The sequence below is a fragment of the Drosophila elegans genome, unplaced genomic scaffold (assembly GCF_018152505.1).
Source record: "Drosophila elegans isolate 14027-0461.03 unplaced genomic scaffold, ASM1815250v1 contig_149, whole genome shotgun sequence".
Lineage (NCBI taxonomy): Eukaryota > Metazoa > Arthropoda > Insecta > Diptera > Drosophilidae > Drosophila > Drosophila elegans.
The window spans coordinates 10,066,646-10,090,806 of record NW_024545513.1 but is presented as its reverse complement, the minus strand read 5'-3'; the positions used below and the strand labels follow the sequence as shown (position 1 = coordinate 10,090,806).

The following is a 24,161-nucleotide window of genomic DNA, read 5'->3' as shown; positions in this document are numbered from 1 at the left end:
TTTGTGGGCGGAAATGATCAATAAATGTGTCAAATTAGATGTTTAATTATTTATTTTTATCATTAAAGCTGTTATAATAAAAAACGCATTTCGTATAGTTTTGTTAAGCATAAATATATTATCATTTATTTCAGTTTTTTTTTCTTGCTGTTTAATGGTCTTCAATTTGCACACATAAAATGTTTACAAAAATTGTATTCATTTACAAGTTTGTTTATTTGTTGGTTTTGGTTTTGATGGTGTTTTAGACATTTTTGAAATGTTTTTGTTTGATCGCACCCATATCCACCTTATCGAATCAAAAGCTCGGCTTGCAACATATCAATTTGTTTAACAATTAAGTGAAAGAATTATACGAAAGGGACAAATTTAGCGAGAGAAAGTGTGCGATTTAGTGTTTTGTTTTCTTCTTCTTGGGGGATGCAATATAAATGCTAATGTGTGTAGTGTGTGGTGTGTGGGGTTATTAGTGTAAACAAAACGTATAAGATTAGAGCGATGATGTTAAACGAGAGTTCATAATTAAAAAAAATAGGATCCTAGAACGAGAATACTTCTTAAGCGTCTAGCAGTAGCCCCTGTCGGGAACGCGTCGGCGTGGAGCGCACTGGATGATGTTGTCCACGCGCAGGATCATCTCGGCAGCCTCGGAGGCGGACATCAGAACCTGGCGCTTCACGGCAAAGGACTCGGTGATGCCCAGCTCGCGAACGTCGGCCACCTTGCCCAGCTCCATGTCCAGACCCAGAGTCTGTTTGCCCTGGGCGTGGGCGGCGCGCAGCTCCGAGATCAACTGGGCGGAATCGTAGCCGGCATTGTCGGCAATGGCCGTGGGCAGCGACAGCAGGGCACCTACAATGCAGGCAGATTATTGTAAATAGGGATTCAAATTTAAGAGTCCCAAAGCAATATAAACTCACGGGCAAAGGCCTCAATGGCGATGGCTTCCTTGCCGGGAGTCTCGGCAGCCTTCTTCAGCACCGCGTTGGCCATCAGCGCCTCCGAGCAGCCGCCACCGTAGATGATGCGCGACTCCTTGACGGTGGCAGCCAGCACGCACAGGGCGTCGTGCAGGGAGCGATCGGCCTCGTCGAGGATCTGTTGGGTGGCGCCGCGGATCACGATGGTGCAGGCCTCGCCCAGCTTGACGCCGCTGAAGCGCAGCAGTGTGTCCTCGCCGATCATCACCTGCTCGATGACATCGCACTCGCCCAGCTTCACCAGCGAGGGATTCTCGAAGGTGGAGACGATCTCGCCGCCGGTGCAGTAGGCCAAACGTTCGATGCCATCGAAGTCGGCATGCTCGATGGACATCACTTGGGCATCGGCGAACAGCTGCTCCGGATAGTTGTAGATCAACTGGCGGTTGATGAACACGTTGCACTGATGCTTCAGGATCTTGTCCACCTTTTCCTTCATCTTCTCCTTCTCGGCCATCTCCAAGTCGGCGATCTTGGCCAGTGAATCGACCTTGATGCTGCTGCCGAACACCTTGATCTTGTCGGTGTCCATGGGCGTGTTGGCAATCAGAATTTTGGCATTCTCGATCTGCGGGAAGGGGAAAAAGCGAGGGACTTGGATGAGATGCTGATGATCTGGGAGGATTAGGTATTAATCGTTCACTTGGATCGGACATCGATGATGTGCCTGCCCACCAAACTCGTCAAAATGGCTGTGATATGAAGTCAAATCCACATAGTTCACAGTCATTTTGACGCGTTAATAGACAGCAGTAGCAGAGGCATAAGAGAAGGAATCTTATAATGTGTAACCACCAATAGCCAAAACCACTTACACGCTGTGGCTGGTGCACGCCGGGCTTCTTGTCCAGCAGGAAGCCCTCGTCCAGGAAGGAGTCCTCCAGCGTGCCGCCCGATTTCTTGATGATCTGAATGGACTTCAGTTCGCCGGAGCCCTTCAGACGCATCACAGCGTCCACGGCCAGGTTGGCGAAGAAGTCCTTGTGCTGGTGCAGGATCTTCGAGGAGAGCGTGGTGCGGGCAATGTTGAGCAGATCGTTGCGGAACTTCTCGTTGCTGGACGAGTTGTCCTGAGAGGCGGCGGTGAGCGCCTCCAGGGCCACCTGGGTGGCCTGGCGCCAGCCAGAGACGATGATCTGTGGGTGCAGCTTCTGTTCGACCAGTTTCTCAGCCTCGCGCAGCAGCTCCGAGGCCAACACGGTGACCGAGGTGGTGCCGTCGCCCACCTCCTCGTCCTGGACACGCGACATGTCGACCAGGATCTTGGCGGCCGGATTGTCGACACCGACGGCACGCAGAATTGTTGCACCATCGTTGGTCACCTCCACCTGGCCGGCATTGCGGCCGGTGGCCACCAGGATCTTGTCCATGCCCTTGGGGCCCAGGGTGCTCTTCACCAGATCCCCGATAGCGATGGCGCCAATGAACGAGGACAGGCGGGCCATCTCGGCCTTCTCCTCCTGCGCCTCATTCTTGAGCACGCGCACGGGATTCAAGGACATCTCCTGCAAGAATAGCAAGTATTTTATGAGTTTTTATTTAATTACCAACATTACAAAAACGATAGTAGTCTACTGTTTTTAGCCTCCAGAAAAAACGTTTATAAAAAATATTGAAACTTTAAACAACAATTTGCGAAAGAATAGTTCGTTTTAAATTATATTTGAAAACATTTTTGGTAAAGGTAATCCATTGAACGCAATGCTGAGAAATCCAAAGATCGGAAAGAAGGTGACATCAGTTAGCACTTTAAAATCACATTAGCATTTCTTAAATGAAAATGATTTTCGTTTTAATTATATATTTTTTAGTTAAAACCAACTCTGTAGGCGAGATATCAATATCAGATTTCAAAATATTACTATAAGAATACCATGGATCAAGCTTGTTTTATCATGTTCAGATGGCGGACCAATATGCTCCAAACTCTGACAAAGATTAGTCGTTAAATGATCCAAAATTGTGAGGGCTGCAAGCCAGATGGTTTTTTAGCTCAAAAATATATAGAATCTGTATGTTGTTATGTTTTTCTCTCCGTGCAGCCATATCGGCTCGACCTAACCCCCAAAAATGGAGGGCGAGAGAGCGGCGCCGAGTGATTCATCGGCCGCGAAAACGGCGTGGATTGCATCTGGAAGGTTCTTGGCTGGTTCATCGGTCTGATCTCCGAGAGAAATGAGCAAGCAGCACAAGGATCAAGGGATCGGGAGGAGAACCTTCTGGAAACCCAAATCGAAGTTGGAATCCACACAGCTCACGTGCAAAGCCGCCTGTCAAAGTGGCTTGTGCCTCACACACACCCGGCAAATGAAAACGCCGATTTGCCCGGAATTATCAATGAAAACTCCCCGAATTCACTCCACACCGCTCGTCCGCACCGTAAACAATACGAAAAGCTTAATTGTTCGTTTTAAATTTACCATTTTCTATGCGTAATTAGTCGGTTTTTGATCACAGAATTTTCGAATACCACACGGGCGCAACAAAGCGACAAAGAAAATGGTGGAATGCAGTGTGACCGGCTCTCAATAATGATAATTACTTCTGCTTAAGCAATATACCAAACATTTTTCTAGCTTTCAAAAAATACCAAAAGCAAAGATATCTCCAACCCCAGTAACGATTTTGGAATTATCGATAACAAAAGAGCGGGAAATTTAAACGAGCCAATTAGGGCAATTAAGTCCTTAAAACAAACCCAGTCTTAAAAAGGTTTTACCAAAATGCACTCGCTTAATTTAAGTTTATTTCCGACCAGGTAAACATAGAAACAACAGTCTGTGGAGGGCTCAGGCCTCACTCTCGCCATTGGCAGCCTGCTTTTCGGCTTTCTTGGCCTTCTTGGCCTGCTTCTTGAGGAACTCGCTCTTGTCGAGGTTGTTCTGGAAGAAGGTGGTCTCCTTGCGGGCCTGCGAGACCTCGGTGTGGAGCCGCTGCTTGTGCACCGCCTGCTCGTAGTTCATCCGCTCGGTGAGGTGCACCCACTTGAACCGGGGCAGGTACTTCATGGACCACAGCGAGTCGTAGAACTGCGACTTCTTTCGCGTAGAGATCTGCTTGTTGTTCAGCAGGGGAACGATCTGCTTGGCCACTCGCTTCGACTCGAACTCCACCCAGCCTTCGGTGAAGTGGATGTTGTAGCGCTTTCGCTTGTTCTTCTTGGCCTTGGCACCTGTGTGGGATAAATCTGGATAAGATAACATGTTCCAAGAGGCGTATAAAGTAAGTAAAACTACAGAGGAAGACAGTAGATACTTCTATAAAGCAATCCCCTAGCTCAACTCACTTGACAGCTTCTCCGGCTGCAGGTAAACCCTTCCAATGGTTCCGTACTCGCCCAGGATTTCTCTCAGACGGGTCACATTCATGTGTTTGGGTATATTGGATATGTAGATAATGCCCTTCTTGCGTTTTTTGGTGGGTGCGGAGGTGCTGGAGCTGACTTTGAAGCTGGCCAGGTCCATTTCATCGTCGTCATCTGAGGCATTTGACTCCCCAGTCTGCTTCTGTGGCTCATCTGCAGGCGCCTCCTCCGGTTCACTCTCCTCCACTTCCATGGCAGCCGGAGCGGGTTTTGAATTTGTTTTCCTTTTGATACTCTTCATGTTATTTAAAATCATATTTTTTTATGTTGTGTTCTCGTGAACACGCTATTAGGGATGGCAGTCAGAGATTTCCAACTTAACGATAGTTTGTTAAGATATCGATAATTTGATGCCCTTCGATTGACAATTTTGTAACGACTATTTAGATTTTAAAAACATGTCCGTCTTAATTATTAGGATTTACTATCACTAAATTACATTTATCAATAAACTTTGCCAAAGTTTTACGTCTATCAAGATTGCAAATTCTAGTGCTTAAATAATATATATCAATAATTATGAGAAAATATTAAATGGGTTCAAAAGATTTAAACTTTATAAACATTGGGGTTTTTACTTGATTAGACAGGACCAAGACCATAATAAAGAAAAGTCGACATACCAAATTTCAATCAATTCTTATTGAGATTACTTAAATGTTTTATTATTCAAATAATTTAAGCTCCACGATCTTAAATTATCACACGGCAAATCCATTGTAATGAGTTTTAATAAATATAGGAATAACAAGAATTTGAGACTACGGATCTGGTTTCTCGGAATCAGCGACGCCGACCAGCACAGACTCCTTGCTGATGTCCAGGAAGGAGGCCTGCGACATTTCGGTATCGTCCTCCTCCTCCTCGATTTCCATCTCAAAAATGGTCATCTTGCGTTTGCGATCGGAGAGAACGGTGGCCACCTTTCTGCTGCCCGAGACGGCTAGCATCTCGCACACCCCGTCCAATCCCTTGAAGGTGGCACCATCGACAATATCATGGATGCTGTGCGTCACAGTGGCGTCCTTCAGCTTGACCAGCGGTCCCATTTGGTGCTGGGTGCACTGATTCCGCGCCGCACTCAGTGAGAACTGGATGAAGTAACTATGCGGACGGACACCGGGATTCGAGTTGGTTGTCTGGGCCAGTAACGAAAGCGACGACTCATTGTAGAACTGAAGGGCGACGAAGCGCAGGTTATAGTAGTCCTCGTGAACGGGCGCCGTGAAGATGCCCGGATGCAGTTGTATCCTGGTGCAGCGCACAAGACAGTCGCCCGTGCGACTAACCTCCAGGATCATGGCCTCCTGCCAGCTGACGGTGCACGCCAGCATATCGCTCCGGGCCGCTTCATTCACATAATAGCTGCAGGTCACGAACTCCCGATCCTCCAGCCCCTCGCCGGGCTCCATGGGCGGCAGGTCGCCACAGATGACAGTCGAGGCCAGCTTGAAACTGCCGCTAATGCTCTCCGTTGGCTTATGGAACACCGCATCGATGGCATTGAACATCTTGTCGCGCTGCTGCACAAGGGACAGATACTTGTCGTGCGGCACAAACAGCTTGCAGTGGCTCAGGCACTCGTTTTCGGCCACCATCTCCTCCCACACCTGGCTGGGGTCCTTGGGATACGGTTGGGTCAAGTACGCATTGTCCAGATACTGACCCACTCGCTCCAGATTGAATTTGCCGCGTACCACTTCCTCCTTATCGTCCTTATCGTCCTTATCGTCCTCATCGTCGCTGCGATCCTCTATGTCCGGTTCCATGTCGCACAGAAAGTCGGCCAACGCAATGTTCTCGTCCTCGGTGAGCACCAGTTCATCGGGAATCTCCTGATGGGACAGACGGAGTATCGTGAATATCATCCAGGCGTGGAAGAGCTTCATGTTGTACACCAAAGTGTCGATCGTTCGCTGCAGTTCGTAAACTTTTAGGACGAAGGCTCCACAGGCTCGCATCGCCTCGTTGGCCACATCCGGCGAAATGAGCGACTGGAAAAGACGTTAAATGCGATAAATGCATGGATAAGCCTCTCATGAACGAACCGACAACCACGAACCTCGAAGAAGTGCGACATACGACCGAATCCCGCGATCGTGTTGAGGAAATAGAACATATTGATGGCCGATCCGTTCAGCTGCTTGAACACCAAGCCTTGCAGGTTGCTCAGACTGAGGTCCACCGAGTTGGCAATCTTCTTGAAGCCCTTCTCGGACAGAGTTCTAATGGATATGGGAGGACATATGAGCATGCTGCTCACCCATTAAGTGGGCAACTCACTCGAACAGAAACTCCTCTACCTCAAAGGTAGCGAATCCGAAGACATGCAGCTCCAGGAAGTCGGCAGAGATCTGTCCGTAGGGCTGGGAGTTGGCGTACTTGGTCAGCTTGTTGTCCATCTCCAGCTGCACAGTTTCCCAGGCTTCCGTCAAGCATTGCTGCGTGTCATTTATGTAGCTACATGCGGAACACAAAAATTGAATCATTATCATTATCACTACATTATTGATAAATATTGTATTACTTTTTCGTTTCCAGGATGTGGGCACAATGCGTGGCCAGTTCCAGCATGGGTGCCATGCACTCCTGCAGCACCTGGTTGTGAAAGTGCAGCATCTTCAGCTCCTGTCCGTCCCTCAAGAGAGCATAAATGGCATTAAAGTCCCCGTTGAGGCGCACATCATACACATCGAACTGCTCCGGATGCATAATGTGTTGGGTGAGATCAATGCTTCCCGCCTGCAGGGCACCGAGGAGCAGGAGGTGCACCTTGCCACTTCGCATTATCACCACCAGGAAGCAGGGCGACCCCTTCGGGAACGACTTCTGGTCAAGAGTTTTCAGGCAGGGATCGATATTGGTCAGTGGCTGCAGTTTCGGCAGGTACTTTCTGTGCTTGTCCTTCGCATTGCAGGTGTAGGTACCTGTAAAGGTATTTATGGATTAATGCAATAGGTATTATAGGAAAACCTACTCAAAACCCTCAAAAGAGGGTCTAGATAGGATATGTTCTTATAGGACAAAGTTCTGATTTGGTAAGCAGTTTTTTTAGCGTTCTTTGAGATTCTGGGCTACTTTTTGGATTTCCTTATGCCCAACTCGCCATACCTAGGTTCTCCTGCGAGTTAATGGCCTTGCTGAAGTAGACCTTCTTGATGTCGTCCTCATAGATCAGGCCCGAGATGATCGTCTCACTCTCCGCATCCAAGAGCGCCACCTTGCCGTTGCTGTAGCCGACGGCCAGGAGCGTCTCGTCCATTTGCCAGCTCAAGGAGCGCACCCGCACATCCTCGCCGGGCGTGGGAAAGGTGACGATCTTCTGCCAGTTCAGTCGCTGGATGACCACCTCGCCTGGTCAACGGAAAGCACTCGTAAGGTAGGGCTCTATTTATATATGTACATAGCTGCATCCAGATGCAGATGCAGTCACTCACCCTTCTCCGTTCCGTAGGCAATCAGATCCATCTTGTTGTTCCACTCCATGCGCTCCACAATGCAGGACATGTTGCGGGCGCCCAGCAGCTTCATGGAGCTCGTTTGGGCCATCTTTCCACGCTAGCACTCGTCCGGTGCGTATTCGCATCAACAATGACAATATCAAAGGAGTTTGGTTTACCGGCGCCTATCGAAGATTTATCGATAACCGCCTGCTATCGATGCCATAGAAACGAGTATTTTATTAAAAATAGTTAATATTAGACTTTATAAGCTTCTTTTTTTCCTAGTACATATTGAAAGAAAAATGTATAAACCAAAAATACCTTACCGAATCGATGTCTTAAAAACTTAGACTTTATACTTTGTTTATTATTTTATTTATATGCTATAGTGCGAATAAAATTAAATGGACTTATATGAATTTCTAAAAATCTACAAAATCTAAACATTTTCATAGAGGTGTTAAAATAATGTTTAAGTCTGATGATTTTTTACTTGACCTATTGATTCATATAAATGCGTTTTACTGGTTCTCAACCATCTACGCTTTAAAGAATTCTTTTGTCCAAATATAAATATGGATAAAACAAATAATATTTATGATTTTTTTTACTAATGCTTGCGCATTACTTATTTATTCATATAAATCTTTAGGTTCTTAACAACCTACAAAGTTTTAAATGCTTTTTTTGGCCGAATTTTGTAACAATTCAAAATGAGAATTAAAATTAATAATATTCAAAGGAACTGAATGATTGCCTTCTACAAAAATAAGCTTAAAACCTGGTTTCCTCAGGGAAAGATTGCCAATTTCCGTTTGAGAATGTGCAAACTTTATTACTTTACAGTGGTAAAAACATAGTGTACGGGATGTTCAGGGTCCCTAACTCTAGGTGCTTGATGGGGGTGTCCTTCGGCTCAGTCCCCGTTCGTCCTGTCCAACATACACTCACGGAAACATGTACGCCATAGACAATTGTATTTTACACTGCGATTTTTGCGGTCCTTAAACTTTTCAGGGGGAGGGGGCTTTAAAATTAAAACAGGATTATAAAAAAAAAGTCACATTTCAACTTATAGATTATGTATGTACTACCGCGGATCTGAACTCCGCCAGAACTTCAGTTAATCGATCTTTAAGCTTAGGGTCTACACTACCAAATATGTATATATCGTAAATGTTTATATGTAGAGACGGCGTGTATGTATCCACACAAGCGGGTAAATCCGGAACAGCCATCTGGAGTCGGAGTCGGTGTCCGAGTCCGAGTCGTTCCCCCAACTAGTCATCGGCATCCAGTTGGCCGTTGTCCAACTCGCTGCTCTCCTCCGGTTTGGCGTTCTCGTCCTGGTTGATGCTGCCAACGGGGCTGGCCGGTTCCTGATCCTGTTCCTGCTCCGGCTCCTCCTCATCGCCGCCCTCGGCATTGCTGCCGCCGCCGGTGGTGCCCACACTGCCCGGTGCGGTGTCGTCACCGGCGCCACTGCCTCCGGTGGAGCCCATGCCGCCGGAGACGAGATTGCCGGTGCTGGTGTTGCCGTTGCCATTGCCATTGCCGCTGCCCGTGTGCCAGGTGAGGCGCTCCTCGTAAAACTGGATGACCACCTGGGGACAGCGCAAGTTGGCCAGCTTGGCGGGCACCAGGTCCGCATGGTCGCTGCCCTTCCACTTCATCAGGAACATGAGGTGGCCGGACGAGTCGGTGGCGCCCAGAATTTTCGATGGCTCCAGGCCGCGCTCGAAGCCAATCAGCTTCTTTTGCTCCTCGGTGTCGTCCTCCAGGAAGCTCTTGCGCTTGCTGCGAATGGAGTCCGGCGTGGAGGATGTGGACAGGCGCTTCTTGGTCTCCTTCTTGTTGTTCTTCAGCGACTCCTCGAAGTTGGCTATCAAGTCCGGACAGTCGAGGTTCTCCACCGGCTCCCAGGTGTTCTCGCTGCGCGGATAGCCCTTCCACTTTAGGTAGTACTCCGTGCGGCCGTTCACCGTCCGCTTGTCCTCCACTCGTTCCACTGAGAATTCGGCCATTTCTAGTTCCGATTCCGTTAAGTTAATCGTTTGAAATCTGTATTTATTGTTTTTCTCGGCGTTATAACAAATTTGTTCGTGCGATTTGTAGGTGGAAGAAGAAGAGCTAGAGATGCGCAACTCCTTGCTTGCGAACTATCGGCATATATCGCTAGCGATGGCAGGTGCATTTTGCAGGTTAAAAACGGTAAAAGAAATCTTTTTTTAATTAATTAACATTAAGTAGTAACTTATATAAATAGATTGGTGTAATTAAAACTGCATATCATTTTTAGCTTTTTTTATATATAGTTTAAATTTACAAATTACAAACTATTTACTGTCATCCATAACTGCTATCGATAAGTGGCCAGTCTCACAATCGATTACCCAGTGCATTGCACGTGCGCTTGTTTTTTGAAAGAAATAAACAATATAATTAATAAACCAATTGACAGAAACTGAGCGAAAATGGGCGAGTTCATAGCTGAGATGCAGGAGCGCCTGCTGCCGGAGTACGAGCAGATGAAGAACTATAACGTATTCACGGCGGATCAAGTCAGGTGAGTGGGCTAACTAAACTGTGGGCTGTGTGGGCTGCGGCTACCAAATTATTATATTATTCGCAAAATTCTTGCAGAGAAATCGTTACCCGGCGTGAACGGCTGTTCCTGAAGATCAACAAGAGCCAACAGACCATCAGCGACTATCTGGAGTTCATACTGTACGAGAAGCAGATGAGCCAGACCATCACGGAGAAGGAGAAGAAGATGCACGTGAAGCTGACCGGCTTGAAGGCTTCGATAGCCACGCGGATCATGCGGCTGTACAGGGAGGCTCTGGGCAAGTTCAATCACGACCGGCGGCTGTGGAGCAACTGGATCAAGTTCAGCAAGAAGTCCAATCCCGTCGAGGTGGCGGGCATCTACGAAAAGATGCTGCTGGTTGGTATAATGATATGCCGATCTGCTCACTTCCATAGATTATAATCAATATGAATTCCCTCCCCACCAAAACCCTAGTACCATGGCGACTTACCGGACTTTTGGGTGGACGCCGCCTTGTGGTTGTACGAGTACAATCGCCTCAACATCGACCGTGTCAAGGATATCCTGTTGCGCGGCCTCCAGCGACATCCGGATTCAGAGGTCCTCAACAAATGCTTCTTCGATATCATGCTAAAGGAGGCATCTCTGGCCAGCGATGAGCGCAATTTGGCGGAGAACACGCTCTCCGAACAGGACATCAAACTGGAACGCGTCGAGGCAGTCTACCGCAATAGCATGGCCAACATCACACATCTGGACTATTTCGTAAAGCTCCTGGAGAGCTGTGAGGATCATCAGGAGCTGACGGGCAAGCTGCAGCGCATGATAATCGACGATATGCAGGAGAAGTTCCCCAGGGAGCCGGGTCTGTGGGACCTTCTTGCCCAGCGGGAATTGCGCGGCTTCCACCTGGGCGACTTGGAGGAGGAGGAGCTGGACACCAGCGACGAGGAACCGGCCAGCAAAAAACCCCGCTCTGTCAATGCCCGCTCTCTCAAGCGACGCATTCAGCTCTGCGTCACGGTTTACAAATCGGCGGTGGAGGAGCTGCAAACGCCGGAGATGTGGAACCTTTACTTGGATGCCATGTTGGCCCTTAACAGCGATGCAAACACAGAGCGTATCCTCAAGCAGCAGTGCCTGGCGGATGCTCTCCAGGCGGGCCATCGTTCGCAGTTGATGGGGGTGAAACACTATGCCACGCTGAGGAAAATGCTCTGCACTGCTCCCGGTGGAAGGGAGGCAGCCGTCACCATTCTCACGGAGGCCCTCAAGGCCGACTCCTCCGTGGAGATGCACGAACTGCTGCTGGCCACGCACATCCAAAGCGACAGTGAGCCCCTAATCTATGAGCTATTCAACAAGATCCACAAGAGCATGGGTAGTGAGGCGCTGCCGTTGTGGCGCAGTGTTATTCTGTATTATCGCACCCGGCAGGACAGCTTGGGCGTCCGGCGGCTGGACGAGATCTACGGCCTCGCCTGCAAGTCGGCGTGGCCAGAGTTTGGCGAGCTGCGTTCCGATTATCTGCGCTATCTGTGGCAGGAGCGATCCGTGGAGGAGGCACGCAAGGAGTACGCCAAACTGGCCATCCTGCCGCCCATGTCGCTGGCTCTGCATCGCCAAATGGTCCAGCTGGAGTCCAGCGTTGCGGTTCACGTAAGTATTCAAACTTTCGTTTAATTCACATTTAAGGTAGAATTTAAAAAAAACCTATTTACTTGCCCTTTTGCAGGACCAGGCCAGCCTCAAGTACTGGCGGATGTGCTACGACTTCATGGCCTGCTATTTTGGCAAGACAGAGCCACGCGTTTGGGTGGAGTACCTAGCCTTTGAGCGCGACCACGGCGAGACGAAGAACATCTCCCTGCTTGCCCAGCGCGCCCTCAACACTTTGGAGCCCCAATACGTCGCCGCCTTCGAAGCGGAGCGGACTCTTTCCTACGTTGGCGCTGCTATAGTTGGTTAACAGCTGTTCTAGTTTATTTCTTGTTTTCTTTTTTTACTTACTTCCTAAGTCAATCTATAGTTGATAGATTCTATTATAAGAATTAAAAAAAATTTGTTGTAAACTATTTAGTTGTGAATATAGAATTTTTAAGATGATAAAAGCACTTAAATTTTATTTGCGATTATTTTTACTATTTTCAAAAGCAGTTTTCAAGCAGTTTCTAAATAATAGTGTGGTTTTATACCTTTAAAACCATTTGTCTACTGTATTTTATCATTAATGTGTAATTAAATTTCAAAAGAATTTACAAACCTTTTTGGTATCCAATAGTAAAAGTAAATACAAAATTGGGCATAAACTTTACAAAGATCTTTTCTAGAAAGAACATTTTTAGAATCATATTTATTTTAAGAAAAGTTGCATAGATTTACTCATGTTGATTTTGTAGAATTATATGAATATTTTAAAACTGATATTGCGGCTTAGACATCCGAGAAACGCTAAGTCATCCTGGCACTTGCTTCCAGTTTGTTATGGATTCAAATTTAAGGATAACATCCTTTAACTTCTCAGTTCGCCGGATGTGTCCAAATATTCGATTTAAATGCCAATGGATTCGAAATATTCCCAAAAGTAGTGATCCATGCGATTTGAAATTTTGAGAGTGTGTTTTTACTATTTAAGTAAAAAAAAGTTAAATAAAAAAGTTAATTTGTCATCCCTTAAATAATGCTTCACTATAAATAAATAAATATAAAACTTTTGCTACTGCTGCTGCGTTGTTGCTGCGCTGCCCCTGCTGCTGCTGCTGCTGCTTTGCTGCTGCGTCGCCGTCGACGTCGACGCCACTGGAGCTTTGGAAGCGAGAAGCGAACGCCGACGACGGCAAAGTCTTGGCCAGTTCAGTTCACTTGCGTACGCCGTGGAATCAACAACACGCACCAGGACCCACATTATCCGCAACACATATTCCGATCTGATCCAATCCGACCAAATTAGAGCCCAACGAAAGCGAAATCTCAATTAACCGCCATGGAGTTCAACAATCGCCTGTTGCTGAAAATCATTGAGCTGGTGAGTAAATGAATATAAAATTAAACTTAAGGCTCCCAACTCTAAAATAAATGTGAAGAAATGTTAGCGTAACGTGATTACCCTTTTGTGTAGCATACAATAAATACTGTTTACAGCTTTTTGTTCTTTATTGCAAAACTAAATGTTATTAAATTGTTTTCATAATATACAAATATTTCGTACATTTGTCAAATTGTTCTATGTGTAATGTAGGACTTAAAAATATTTTTAGTAAAACTTAATAATACAAATTGACTGAAACTATTTATTGAAAATATCTTGTTCTGTTCTTATATGGCTTTTTATGTAAAATTTGTAGAGAATATATAATCAGACTAAAAAATAAATTTGTTTATTGGCAAGCGAATAAAAAAGAGCATTAGAGTCAAATTTTATGTGTGGCGGCTGCAGCTTCGAGTTGAGAATGCTGACTGTATAGCAATGATGTTATTCTATATTTTTTGTGAGCGTCTGCTTTTCTCCTTCCCCGATTTCAATCAATTTCCTGTTGCGTCTTAAGAGTTTCTGTGTTATTGTTGTCTTTTGGACCCCGGGTCTTGAAAGGAAAAGGAGCGACCGGTTTTCGGACCACAACAAAGCAGACTATGACTTCATTGTTTTTGCTGACACTGTTTTTGAATTTTTGTTTTTGGGCTGCGTAGGTCTTGGATTAATGCGTGCTCTCGGCTCAATGATGTCATGACCTTTACGCCATCCTCAGTTTTATTTTTTCGGCGTTCCCAGCGGCTTAATATGTGCTAAAACAGAGCAACAACAATAGCCCCAACATTAGATCATTCGTTTCAATCGCATTTTGTTTTGTCCAATTTGCCTTTATTGCCCATTTGCTAGGTGTGTTTCACTAAAAGTAAATTGCCTTGCAAATTGTAAAAGTTACATGCATGTCGAAATTATCAAAAGCCAGGCTTAAGATTATTTTTTTTAGTGATATGTGCTAGTCTGTTAGTTGTCAATTTAATATTTCCAAGCAAATGATCCAGGGTTTAATTTTGGGCCAAGCACAGATGACATCATTGCGGCGATTTTGTGAGCTTAAAAGAGAGCAAATCAGTAGATAAAGCTCCAATTCTAAATACTTAATAATAATCAAGTATAGAGTATAGTCGTTATATTATCATATAAAGCGTAGAGACCTTTTGTTATTGCGATGACACTTGGGCTTATAGCTTCACATAATATCTAAAAGATATTAAGCGATTTATCATAATTAATTATGTTGTCTTTCTGCCTTTATTAATTGAATTCCCCGAAAATGATTTATATATGTATTTCGGATTGGTTTACCCAAATATATCAGTTATTTTTATACACAACAAAAAATAATATATGTATTTGCTTGACATAAATCTGATTGTTGCTCAAACTGTTATTAAGGTCAGATGCTTGTAAATGCAAGAATGATCGTATAAAAATATGTATTTGCATTGCTGAGACATCTGGGGTTTGTTTACTTAATAAATTGATTAGCACAGCGATTAGTCAAGCGGATCTGAGTCGAGCTAATGTCAATATATATCTCAATCTCTTTTTATTTTGGGTTATGTTTCGAGCTAAGTTGTACAATATCAGAGCATCTTTTGTTTATTTATTAAACATTGATAAGCAAAATTGGAATTTCCTTTACTAGAAGTAAAGTTGATTCATACATATTTGTTTATAAGAAGTATTGTTGTTTATTTGCCTTCAGTTATCAGCATATAATAGCCTCATTTTCCTCAATCTTTTCAAGTTTATTGGTGTTTTCGTATGCGTACTATAGAATATGATCACCATTTAAAAATGCGCCCGATTGTCGAAGCCATTCATTCGGTGATCTTGAAGCTCAGCTCCCGGCAAATGAGTCAACTGCGACTTATTCCGATGGTTACATCACTGCAATGCGACCCACTTGCCGGGCACTCGATTTATATAGTAAACATATATATATACATATATACATATTGCAATGCGGATCAGGCCTGCCTGTCCGTCCGGTGCAATCCGACCACACCCACTTTATAAGGAGGGTGTGCAATCACGTCCGCCGATTGATTCACTCACTAATCGGGATTAGGTTGGAAAATCATCACACAGAACAAAATTTGGGTGCACTTTCTTTAGTTTGGGTAAATATGAAATGGCCTTGCTACAATAAAATTATTTAAAATGGGAATTATGTGTGGCATATGAAAGTATTTAAATATGAGGACTTAAGTGAGCGTGAGATAAATCTTAGACATTCTATTATATCAAAAATATCTTTATAAAAGAATAAATATACAATATAAACATCCGGTCCAAAATGAGACTCTATTTTTCCCGGTGCAGCCAAAAACAGCAGCTACCACTATGACCTCATCGTGCACATGGCCAAAAAAAAAAAAAAAAGCTGAGAAATCTGGCACACATTACGCATACGCCATGTGTGATCCCCGAAAGGTTGGTTGCATTGAGTAAACAATGGAACGTTCATGGAACGGCTAATTGGGCACTGGAACTGGCTGTTTCTTGATTATCTGCCTGTAATATTATTATTTTTGTCGGTGAGAGTGCAAATCAATGGGCCAATAATACCCATAGACTTTTCAAATATTTGTCTCCTGGGTTTTGTGAGCTGGCAGGCAAATAGACGTAAACGCAAACGCAAAAGAAAACTCAAATGAAAGATAAGAACTTGGCCCATTGTGATTGCCTTCGACAGTTTTCTGTTCTTGCTAAATTCTGGCAAATGGCTCGTAAACATTTATACGGGCTAATAAATGCTTTAATTGCAAATCAGGAAGGCACATTTTCTGTTTATCTTATTATTTTATTTATTTTTTTCGATTTTTGAAAATTCATTTAATTGATTTGTGTGTGCGCGGCTTCCCCGATTTTTCCCCGCCAAAAACTCTATGGGGTGTCAGTTGGCGTTATAATGAATGGGCCATACTAACAATATCAATTGAAAATAAAATTGATCTACGGCTTTGCCGAACCTCGACAGCCACATGGGTTTTTGGGTTCATTTCAGTTTGGCTATTTTTGGTCAGTAACCAGACTTGTGTATTTGCAGGGGGCGTGGCATGTGGGTTTTCCCTAATTAATTTGCAAAAAAAAAGTGCCATTTGCCAGAGAGCAGGCCATACAACTTGTTAGTAACACCTGCCATCGAAAAGTAAACAACTCTTAGTCACACAAAAGCGCATTTCATAGTTGGTGATAATTCGAGGAAAAAGTTTATTTTATTTTGTTATTGCAAACTATTAACGGACTCGCCGGAAACAAAGCTGGTCAAAGCCTGGGAGAATTATAAAACAACAACTAAATAAAACAAAATGGGAAAAGAATAAAAAAACTTTTTGGCTTAAACACTATTAAATACAGAAAAAAAAAGGATGTGAAGATATGGATTATTTTTATCAATGTACATAATATATATGTTTCAAACATGGAGATCTTTAACCTTAACCTATTAATTGCTTTCTAATGTGTTTTAATAAAATGTATTAAGTGCAAGAACAATTTCTTGGCTGCATATTACCACTAAACGCTAAGCATGGTTTCCTATTTAAGCTTTTGCCTTGTGTCTTCCCAGAAAGACATTAAACAATCTATTCAGCAATTACGAACGCTGATAGACAGCATTTTCCCACTGCTAATCGGATAGGAAACACCATCAATGAGGCCCCACTCCCGAAATGTACTATGTACTATGCGCGCCGTTAATGTGATTCCGCTCTTCGAATTTCACGATTATTCGGGTGTTAATGTCGTTTTTGGGTTCACTTTCCCCATTGCCGATTTCTGGGTGTGACAATTAAACAATAAAGAAGCCGCACAGAAAATATATATTTATACGGATGTATGTACGGGTATAAATAAATGGCAAATGGCAACGACATTCGGTAATTATTGACAAAGATAATGGACGGGGGGAAAAAAAAGGAAGGCCCCCCCGCGGAAATATCTATTTATATATATATGTATTCCTGAAACCGAACGAACTCTATACGGTTTCATATAAAAATGTAATAGGGTATGGGGTATAGGGTATAGGATATAGCCAACGCATTAAGATGTGTATATGTATATGGCATTTGTTTATTTTATTTTCCCCCTTCCGGATGCCTAATGACCTAATGACCTATGCATTACAATGTCAACAAGGTTTCTGCCTGCATCCTGGAATGGCGTGGAATTTTTTCTACCAAAAACCAATTAGCCGAGCAGACGAGCCGCTCTCCCAATTGATTGATTGCCAACGGGTGTGTCGCACTTAGCGATGGCCCACTGTTGCGTATTGGTCCTCGATGGCTCGTCAATTTATCGCCACAAAAGCCATATCTGTCGCTGTCATTTTGTCGCCCGGCAATATCGAAATTATTTTCATATTTGATAAGCAAATGCGGGAGTGGTCGTTGAATTAATTCCGCGGCTTCTGCCGCCAATTTCCATGGTGATATATGGAGTGCTTTGTGGTAGCTCAAAATGTGACGGCCAATATTAAATGATGAGTTTTATTTATGATTTTGTTAAAAAAAATAAATGTTTTTTGGGAAAACCCTGTTAAAAAAAATATTATTGATTGAGGATCATCGCTTGAAGCTTTAAGCTACCAGATAATTTTTAAATTGCATTTTTTTATAGAAATTTTTAAATACCTAAAAAAACTTAAATTAGGACTAAAGTAAAAGCCTTTATTGTCAACTTTCAATGTTTGTGACAGGTAATTAAAATGAAATACCAAGTGATTTGTAAGCTAACAAATTTATAAATCATATTTTCATGCTGGGTTTTTATGGCAAAACTTCCGGTAGTTTTATCAGAAACACAAAAAACATAAAACAAAGAACGGAATACAGAAAACATATGGTTGGGAATAAAAGCCATTAAGTACATGCCGCGGACAAAATTATCAGATCGTTTTTTCACACAGCTTTAAGTGCTAAGGCAAATGTGATTAATTTTGTTTAAAGGGCTGCAAAAGAATTGAAGATCGTTTGGTAATTTGTTGTCATTACAAGAAATTAGATTTTAGCTGTTATTTGAAATGATTTAGATACTTGCACATCCATATATGAACGTAGAAAGATATTTCAGACCAATAGACATATTATTTCTGACCCATTTTTGTCCAAAAATTTGAATTGAAAAAATAAACAATGTTTCCAAATTAGTCGGAAAACATTAAGACATATCCTCTTTTCAAAACATTCTTCATTGGTCAAAAAACATTTAAATGTGTATTTTGAAAGGTCGTGCTCAAAACAGTTTAATTATATTAAACTAAACATACTTATTTAACAATCGTACTCTAATTAAATCTACTTTTGCTCTATAAATTTGAAAGTCGTCTCCAAAAACACAATAAAAAATGCTAAAAAATTGTTGTTGGAAAGCTTTATACAATTATGGGTTAGATCTATCTATCTTTCTGTCTTTGCGACTCTTTGTCTGTGTGCCAGCTACTATATAGCTGTGTCCGAGTTTGTCCGTCTGTGCATTTGTCTGTCTGATTTGTTGAGTATCGAGTCCCTAACTCCCAGGTCTTCATCGTCACAATTATTGTCCTGCTCGAGAGCATATCGGACCTGACCTTCATCCGTCAAGCGATGGTGGTCTATGGCACCTTGATTGGCTACCTGATCGCCTGCTTTGTGATAGCAACAGGTAATGCCCCATTTCCTTGGTGCCCTGGACTCCGGCTAAATTGGTGGATATTCTTGCAGGTCATGTTGGTGGCACTGCTGTGGACAAGCGTCTCGACATCCTCTTCTCCATTGGCGGCTTTGTCCTGTTCGTGGCCACGGGTATCATTGTCCTGGACCAGTGGCTGGAGTACTGCAAGTCGGCGGCGGAGAGGGAAGTGCTGCTGGTCTGCGGCATCTTGAGTTTAGCCCACGGAGCCATCTTTGTGGGCGATATATTCGTTGTCTTGGGCTCATAAAATATTCGTTCAATCAATGGAAAACAACGTATTCTTATGAGGATGACTAATTTTAAATTATTAAAAGAGTAATATTTTATATTGATTTTTTTTAATAGAATATGATCTTTTATTTTTGTCAATATACAAAATGTAGTACAAGACTAGATTGACTTTTTAGAGCATAAAAACTTAATGGCTTTAAAAATGTGCGAAATAAAAAATTATAACTAAAATAATCGCTTTATTAAAAATGTTATACTTTTGAGACGTCTTTGGGAAACTCTTATTGTATAAATGGAATTTAAGCGATCCGAAGAATTTGCAGTTGGTTACATTAAATAGTGCAATGCCAAGGAATTCAATAATGTAGGTATTGAAATAATTATGGTTTAAAAGAAAAAAATCCTTAATTTATAATAAGCTTATGTGTATATTAATATTGCTACATTGACCAGGAAAATGCTTGCGATTAAATTAAGCAAAGTATTTTAATTCTCAGGGGAAATCATCTGTTAGATCAGCTTTTATTTAAATCTATATAAAGCCAAAAATCTATCAAAAACGGCTGGAAAGATTGCTATTAGGACCCCTTTTTTAACCCCAATACACATTTTTGATAAGCTCAACTTAAAACACTATATATATTTTATAAATGTTTTATAAATTGTTAATTAAAAACGGCTGGAGAGATTTGTCTTTTCAGTAGATTGTAATTGACAGGAACAGGTTTTTACGAAAGAAAACTTATTGAGTCTTTAGTTTCCATAATTTTGTCCCGTTTAAATGAACCCTTCTAACCATTTGCTATTACTTCTTACCAATTTCTTTAGGCCATCGCCATCGCCTGCATTGTGTTGTACGAGACGGTTGGGAACCTCTCCTCTCGTCCGGTGATTGTGGCCGGCACCATCGGTGGTTTCACCGTCATCTGCGGCGTTCTGCTTGTCGGTGAGTGGTCAGGCCATAAGTCGTTAGGTTACACCGAATTAATCCGATGCAAATGATTGCAGGTCATGTGATCAACTCGTTGATTGAGAAGCGCCTTAATGCCCTGATCTCGCTGATCGGCTGCCTGCTGTTCGTGGCCTCCGGAGCTCTGGTGATCGACGAGTGGCACGGATGGTCCCCGTTCCCGGATAGGAAGCGCCAGGCCATCGGAGCCGGGTCCCTGATGATCATCAATGCGGCCGTCTTCCTTCTGGACACCCTCTGCATTTGCCGGACGTAAAGATCGTTCCGTTCCAAGTGGAAAAGTTTTTTTTTTTTCTTGCAAATCGAATAACTCGTGTGTCATCCACACAACAAGAATCTATGTTCTAGATGTAAAAGTATTTTTTTTTTTTGTGTACAATCTTTCTATATGTGTATTTTATACGTGTCTTAAGCTAATCTCAGATATACGCACGCAGATTATTTACAGGAATCCATTAAATATATATATAATATGCACACATACATGCCAGCTATCTGTGGTTATAATATGCTAAGTTCACAACATCTGCTCGAGTCTTACATCACCATAATTGCCCCGATCCCCGCGTGCCATCCACATTTCCATTACCATCCGGGGATAATGGGCCATAATTGCCGGAGGCTTTCTGAGTTTCTGGGAAAAAGCTGGCGGCGGGCCTGACGTCACGTGCCAACTGTTGCAAAATCCAGCGAACTGCGATTCGAATTCCGATTCCGACCAACACTGCCCCCCAAAAGGTTGTCAACTCCTCCGCTTTTCCCATCCCATTCCCATTCCCATTCCAACTGGAGGGCATTACCTTTATCTGGCACTCGACTCGGGGGCAAAACCAACGCAATCCATCTCGGCATCTCCATTTGTGCAACTGTCCCAGAGAAAACTCATCCGAGAGTTAGGGATTTTAGCTTGTTCAGAAAACAGTGGTCTGAACAATAAAAAAATATTAGTACTTAGATATTTCAGTGGATTACAGCCTACAAAAAATATGTTATATTACATAATTTCTAACTGAAGGAATATATTTAAAAGCATTAATATAAAAAGTGGCTTCTTAATTATTAGAATAAACAGATTTTTAAATACTAAAGCAGTTAGGGCTTAAAAAATGCATATGCTTCAATTTAAATTCTTAGGTTTTGATTGTTACTATTCATTTAAAAATACTTAATATCTTAGAGGATTACTTTTAACTAAGAAGTATTAAAATATTTGAAGACAATTTATGAATCGGAAGTATAACATTATTAAAAATTATTTTATTTTTTTTGTATGTTATATTATTTATTTTTATTTTGTATTTGTTATAGAGCATTTTGTATTCGTTGCTTTTCGCTGAGGGAAAACTGTAATCTTTCTGCTGTGTTGTTGTCGTGCTACAAGCTTATTATAATTAAGCAATTTATTTAATTTCTAATTATTTCTTATCCTCCGCATGACAACTCTGTGAAAAAAATTATATAAAACCGACAACCGCAGGCGGACGGAGGTGCCTGTTTTGGCGGAAGAACCGAAGAGGAAAAAAGTCGAGATAGATCGCTTTTAGCCGAGCCTCAGATGCAAAGATACGCGGCTGCCGAGATACAAAGATACAGATACAGATGCACATGCCGCCAAAGACTTGAAACCGCCTTGTGATTTATATTTACTTTTGTTTATAATTTAATTTGCTGTGTATGTTTTTGTTCCCTCTCTTTATGTTTTTTTTTTTTTTTTTTTTTTTTTTTCGCCTAACTATTTTTAACTTATACTAAGTTAACTTGCTAAGCCTCTAAGAGGTCTTAATTTGTTGCTGTATTTTTGGTTTTTGTTGCTGCTGGGAATGTAACCTGCTGTGGCTGATGTCTTGCAACGATTATGTTACACGATAATTGGCCGCAATTACGATCGGAGTGGTAGTGTTGGGGTTCAAAGTCAGGGTCATGGGGTGCTGTGATATTGCCGACAAGTTCATTGAGCATTAGACTATATATTTTTTGGCGTGCATGCATACAAAAATTCGTATCCGAAATGGCCAGCCAGAAAAACGAACCGATCATGGACTGTGAATTTGAGATCCGTGGCAATGTTCCCAAGGAGGCCTTTCAACTATTTGCATCCGCGCAGGCGAAAACCCTGGGACTCCGGGGATTCATCACCCAAGTCAACGAAGGGCAATACAGGGGTCAGCTGCAGGGCGAGGGCAAGGTCATCGAGGCCTTCAAGAAGCTCATTCTGGCCGCCGCCGAATATGTGCAGGCCATCAAGGAGTTCATCATCAAAAACCTAAAGGTCATTCAGGAATATACCTACAAGACCTTCGAAGTTAAGGTGAATCCCAAGTAGCCAAATAAAACGTTTTAAATTTTACAAATATAAACCCCACGAAACAACAATTTTCTTATTTTGACTATTTGTATTTTTTTAATTGTAAGTTTTATTCAAAAATCGCAGCCTTATCTTACTTTAATATATAAATTATATATTTCAAAAATTTATATTTGTTCACCGACTATTTTATTTTATCAGAGTTTATTTAAACTATTTTTCTTTGCATAAGGTGTTTAGCTAATTTTTGTAAATGGATTTAACAATAGAAGAATTATATTCCCTTTCGTTAAATTAAAATAAATTTAATTTTTATGTATATTTAATGTTTTAATTATTTAAATCTAGTTAAACCATTTTCCTGTCTAGTGATTGATGTAAATTATCACAACAATAAGGTATAATGTTTTTTACTACCAAATTCCCAAAGAAAATAACCTGTGAAGCTGCAGAAAATTCTCATGAGATCATAATGATTGTTCGATGGCTGATTTATGCAATTCCCCAAATGACCCGTGAGTTCTGTTCTTCAAAGCCGACGGCTCCTCAACTTGTTCTAGGGCCAATCGTGACCAATAAGCTAATGATGTTATGTCCGAGGGAGGGGCTAACCTTGTGGCCATCGCCGATCGGATATCGCATGCCTCGGATGCATAATCCAGCGATGTTGATGTTCCCGGCCGCTTGGCATGCAAATCGGAGACATGATCGCCGCCTCGATCGACACGATCCAAACATACTCCAAACATACGACCACGGATGGTTATTTATGCACTCGCGGATACGATTGCCGATTCGATCCCCGACTTCCCCGACTTCCCCGACTTCCACGACTTCCCAAACTGGCCGCCACTCAACTCAGATAATGTATCTGCAATGATATATGGACGGCTAATCTATCATGGCCCAAGCAACGTTACAATTTTATGGGTCAATTTGCGGACGGCCATTAGCAGAATGTGTGTGTGCAACAGGTAGCCGGGTATCTGTTTGTCTACTATATATGCTACACGGACAAAAATCTAGCACCATCTGACCTATCTCGCAGAGAATTAAATATGAAATTACTAATTGATTGAGTTTTTTCCAAGAGTTTCCTTCGTAAAAGCCGTTTTTAAATGAAAATTGTTCACACCATCTTTACAAATATGTGTATAGAAATATATAATAGAATTTTTTGAATAAATGTTTTTTGTTTATTTAAACATTTACTTATAAGTTAACGAATTTTTCAAATATTCATGTGCAAACATACAAATTTTTCAGTAAAAGTTTTTAGCTGTGTATTTTATGCATGTAAGCAACGGACTCGACCCATATGCGAAAAAGCCACAAAATTGAGGGAAATTAACCTAGGCGGCGACTTCGACATCGATGTCTAACGAATGCGGTTGGTTGCCTCGAATATATGAATCCCAGTCTGGATCCGAATCGGAATCAAAAAACAACGGTCGCGTAATTGCAGCGCTGTGGCAACTCTAGCAAACCGGAAAGAACGGCGACAATAATCGCCAATCGGATTTTGTCGCAATCAGTGTTGACTAAACTTGAGCTAGTTAGCAGCTTTAATCTGAAAGCTGATCTAGATTAATAAAAATATTGATTAATGG

At 42.5% G+C, this 24,161-nt stretch overlaps 7 protein-coding genes across 9 annotated transcripts; 3 read left to right on the top strand and 4 right to left on the bottom strand.

The window, feature by feature from the left end:
- Positions 1–95: 95 nt before the first annotated feature.
- Positions 96–3,502, bottom strand: LOC108136622 (T-complex protein 1 subunit beta). The gene is made up of 4 exons (XM_017257941.2): positions 3,401–3,502; positions 1,796–2,485; positions 921–1,548; positions 96–852 (listed from the first exon to the last, which is right to left on the bottom strand). The coding sequence occupies exons 1-4, from the start codon at positions 3,401–3,403 to the stop codon at positions 566–568; spliced, it is 1,608 nt and encodes a 535-aa protein (XP_017113430.1). The 5' UTR covers positions 3,404–3,502; the 3' UTR covers positions 96–565.
- A 206-nt stretch (positions 3,503–3,708) lies between these two features.
- Positions 3,709–4,644, bottom strand: LOC108136385 (pre-rRNA-processing protein esf2-like). The gene is made up of 2 exons (XM_017257497.1): positions 4,267–4,644; positions 3,709–4,152 (listed from the first exon to the last, which is right to left on the bottom strand). Exons 1-2 carry the CDS (start codon positions 4,598–4,600, stop codon positions 3,770–3,772), a joined length of 717 nt encoding a protein of 238 aa, XP_017112986.1. The 5' UTR covers positions 4,601–4,644; the 3' UTR covers positions 3,709–3,769.
- Positions 4,645–4,971: 327 nt separating this feature from the next.
- Positions 4,972–7,959, bottom strand: LOC108136636 (anaphase-promoting complex subunit 4). 2 transcript variants are annotated; one of them, XM_017257955.2, is made up of 6 exons: positions 7,782–7,959; positions 7,456–7,698; positions 6,872–7,271; positions 6,628–6,804; positions 6,407–6,569; positions 4,972–6,338 (listed from the first exon to the last, which is right to left on the bottom strand). In XM_017257955.2, the coding sequence occupies exons 1-6, from the start codon at positions 7,891–7,893 to the stop codon at positions 5,106–5,108; spliced, it is 2,328 nt and encodes a 775-aa protein (XP_017113444.1). In that variant the 5' UTR covers positions 7,894–7,959; the 3' UTR covers positions 4,972–5,105. The 2 variants fall into 2 exon arrangements, with proteins under 2 accessions (XP_017113444.1, XP_017113445.1); XM_017257956.2 differs by having other exon boundaries at positions 6,634–6,804.
- A 636-nt stretch (positions 7,960–8,595) lies between these two features.
- LOC108136649 (chromobox protein homolog 3) lies at positions 8,596–9,929 on the bottom strand. Its single transcript, XM_017257972.2, has one exon. The coding sequence runs from the start codon at positions 9,809–9,811 to the stop codon at positions 9,068–9,070; it is 744 nt and encodes a 247-aa protein (XP_017113461.1). The 5' UTR covers positions 9,812–9,929; the 3' UTR covers positions 8,596–9,067.
- Positions 9,930–10,172: 243 nt separating this feature from the next.
- Positions 10,173–12,463, top strand: LOC108136651 (U3 small nucleolar RNA-associated protein 6 homolog). Its single transcript, XM_017257975.2, has 4 exons — positions 10,173–10,353; positions 10,431–10,734; positions 10,813–11,997; positions 12,074–12,463. Exons 1-4 carry the CDS (start codon positions 10,262–10,264, stop codon positions 12,305–12,307), a joined length of 1,815 nt encoding a protein of 604 aa, XP_017113464.1. The 5' UTR covers positions 10,173–10,261; the 3' UTR covers positions 12,308–12,463.
- A 719-nt stretch (positions 12,464–13,182) lies between these two features.
- LOC108136600 lies at positions 13,183–20,729 on the top strand. The gene is made up of 3 exons (XM_017257918.2): positions 13,183–13,363; positions 20,105–20,222; positions 20,285–20,729. The coding sequence occupies exons 1-3, from the start codon at positions 13,322–13,324 to the stop codon at positions 20,500–20,502; spliced, it is 378 nt and encodes a 125-aa protein (XP_017113407.1). The 5' UTR covers positions 13,183–13,321; the 3' UTR covers positions 20,503–20,729.
- A 107-nt stretch (positions 20,730–20,836) lies between these two features.
- On the top strand, positions 20,837–23,688 carry LOC108136601 (acylphosphatase-1). Of its 2 annotated transcripts, XM_041710025.1 has the most exons (2): positions 20,837–22,554; positions 22,982–23,688. In XM_041710025.1, exons 1-2 carry the CDS (start codon positions 22,255–22,257, stop codon positions 23,429–23,431), a joined length of 750 nt encoding a protein of 249 aa, XP_041565959.1. In that variant the 5' UTR covers positions 20,837–22,254; the 3' UTR covers positions 23,432–23,688. The 2 variants fall into 2 exon arrangements, with proteins under 2 accessions (XP_041565959.1, XP_017113408.1); XM_017257919.2 differs by lacking the exon at positions 22,982–23,688 and having other exon boundaries at positions 20,837–22,619.
- The last annotated feature ends 473 nt before the right edge of the window (positions 23,689–24,161 follow it).

Bases quoted from the DNA above. Each gene is read 5' to 3' on its own strand.
- LOC108136601 (XM_041710025.1), top strand. From the start codon at position 22,255: ATGGCCAGCCAGAAAAACGAACCGATCATGGACTGTGAATTTGAGATC. The intron at 22,555-22,981 runs GTGAATCCCAAG...AAATTCCCAAAG, and splicing joins ACAAGACCTTCGAAGTTAAG to AAAATAACCTGTGAAGCTGC.
- LOC108136385 (XM_017257497.1), bottom strand. From the start codon at position 4,600: ATGATTTTAAATAACATGAAGAGTATCAAAAGGAAAACAAATTCAAAA. The intron at 4,153-4,266 runs GTGAGTTGAGCT...TATCCCACACAG, and splicing joins GCAGCCGGAGAAGCTGTCAA to GTGCCAAGGCCAAGAAGAAC.
- LOC108136622 (XM_017257941.2), bottom strand. The intron at 1,549-1,795 runs GTAAGTGGTTTT...CCCTTCCCGCAG, and splicing joins GCGTGCACCAGCCACAGCGT to ATCGAGAATGCCAAAATTCT. The intron at 853-920 runs GTGAGTTTATAT...CCTGCATTGTAG, and splicing joins CGCCATTGAGGCCTTTGCCC to GTGCCCTGCTGTCGCTGCCC.
- LOC108136649 (XM_017257972.2), bottom strand. From the start codon at position 9,811: ATGGCCGAATTCTCAGTGGAACGAGTGGAGGACAAGCGGACGGTGAAC.
- LOC108136651 (XM_017257975.2), top strand. From the start codon at position 10,262: ATGGGCGAGTTCATAGCTGAGATGCAGGAGCGCCTGCTGCCGGAGTAC. The intron at 10,735-10,812 runs GTTGGTATAATG...CCAAAACCCTAG, and splicing joins TCTACGAAAAGATGCTGCTG to TACCATGGCGACTTACCGGA. The intron at 11,998-12,073 runs GTAAGTATTCAA...GCCCTTTTGCAG, and splicing joins AGTCCAGCGTTGCGGTTCAC to GACCAGGCCAGCCTCAAGTA.
- LOC108136636 (XM_017257955.2), bottom strand. From the start codon at position 7,893: ATGGCCCAAACGAGCTCCATGAAGCTGCTGGGCGCCCGCAACATGTCC. The intron at 7,699-7,781 runs GTGAGTGACTGC...TCCGTTGACCAG, and splicing joins TGCCTACGGAACGGAGAAGG to GCGAGGTGGTCATCCAGCGA. The intron at 6,805-6,871 runs GTAATACAATAT...TTCCGCATGTAG, and splicing joins CACATCCTGGAAACGAAAAA to CTACATAAATGACACGCAGC.
- LOC108136600 (XM_017257918.2), top strand. From the start codon at position 13,322: ATGGAGTTCAACAATCGCCTGTTGCTGAAAATCATTGAGCTG. The intron at 13,364-20,104 runs GTGAGTAAATGA...CAATTTCTTTAG, and splicing joins TGCTGAAAATCATTGAGCTG to GCCATCGCCATCGCCTGCAT. The intron at 20,223-20,284 runs GTGAGTGGTCAG...AAATGATTGCAG, and splicing joins CTGCGGCGTTCTGCTTGTCG to GTCATGTGATCAACTCGTTG.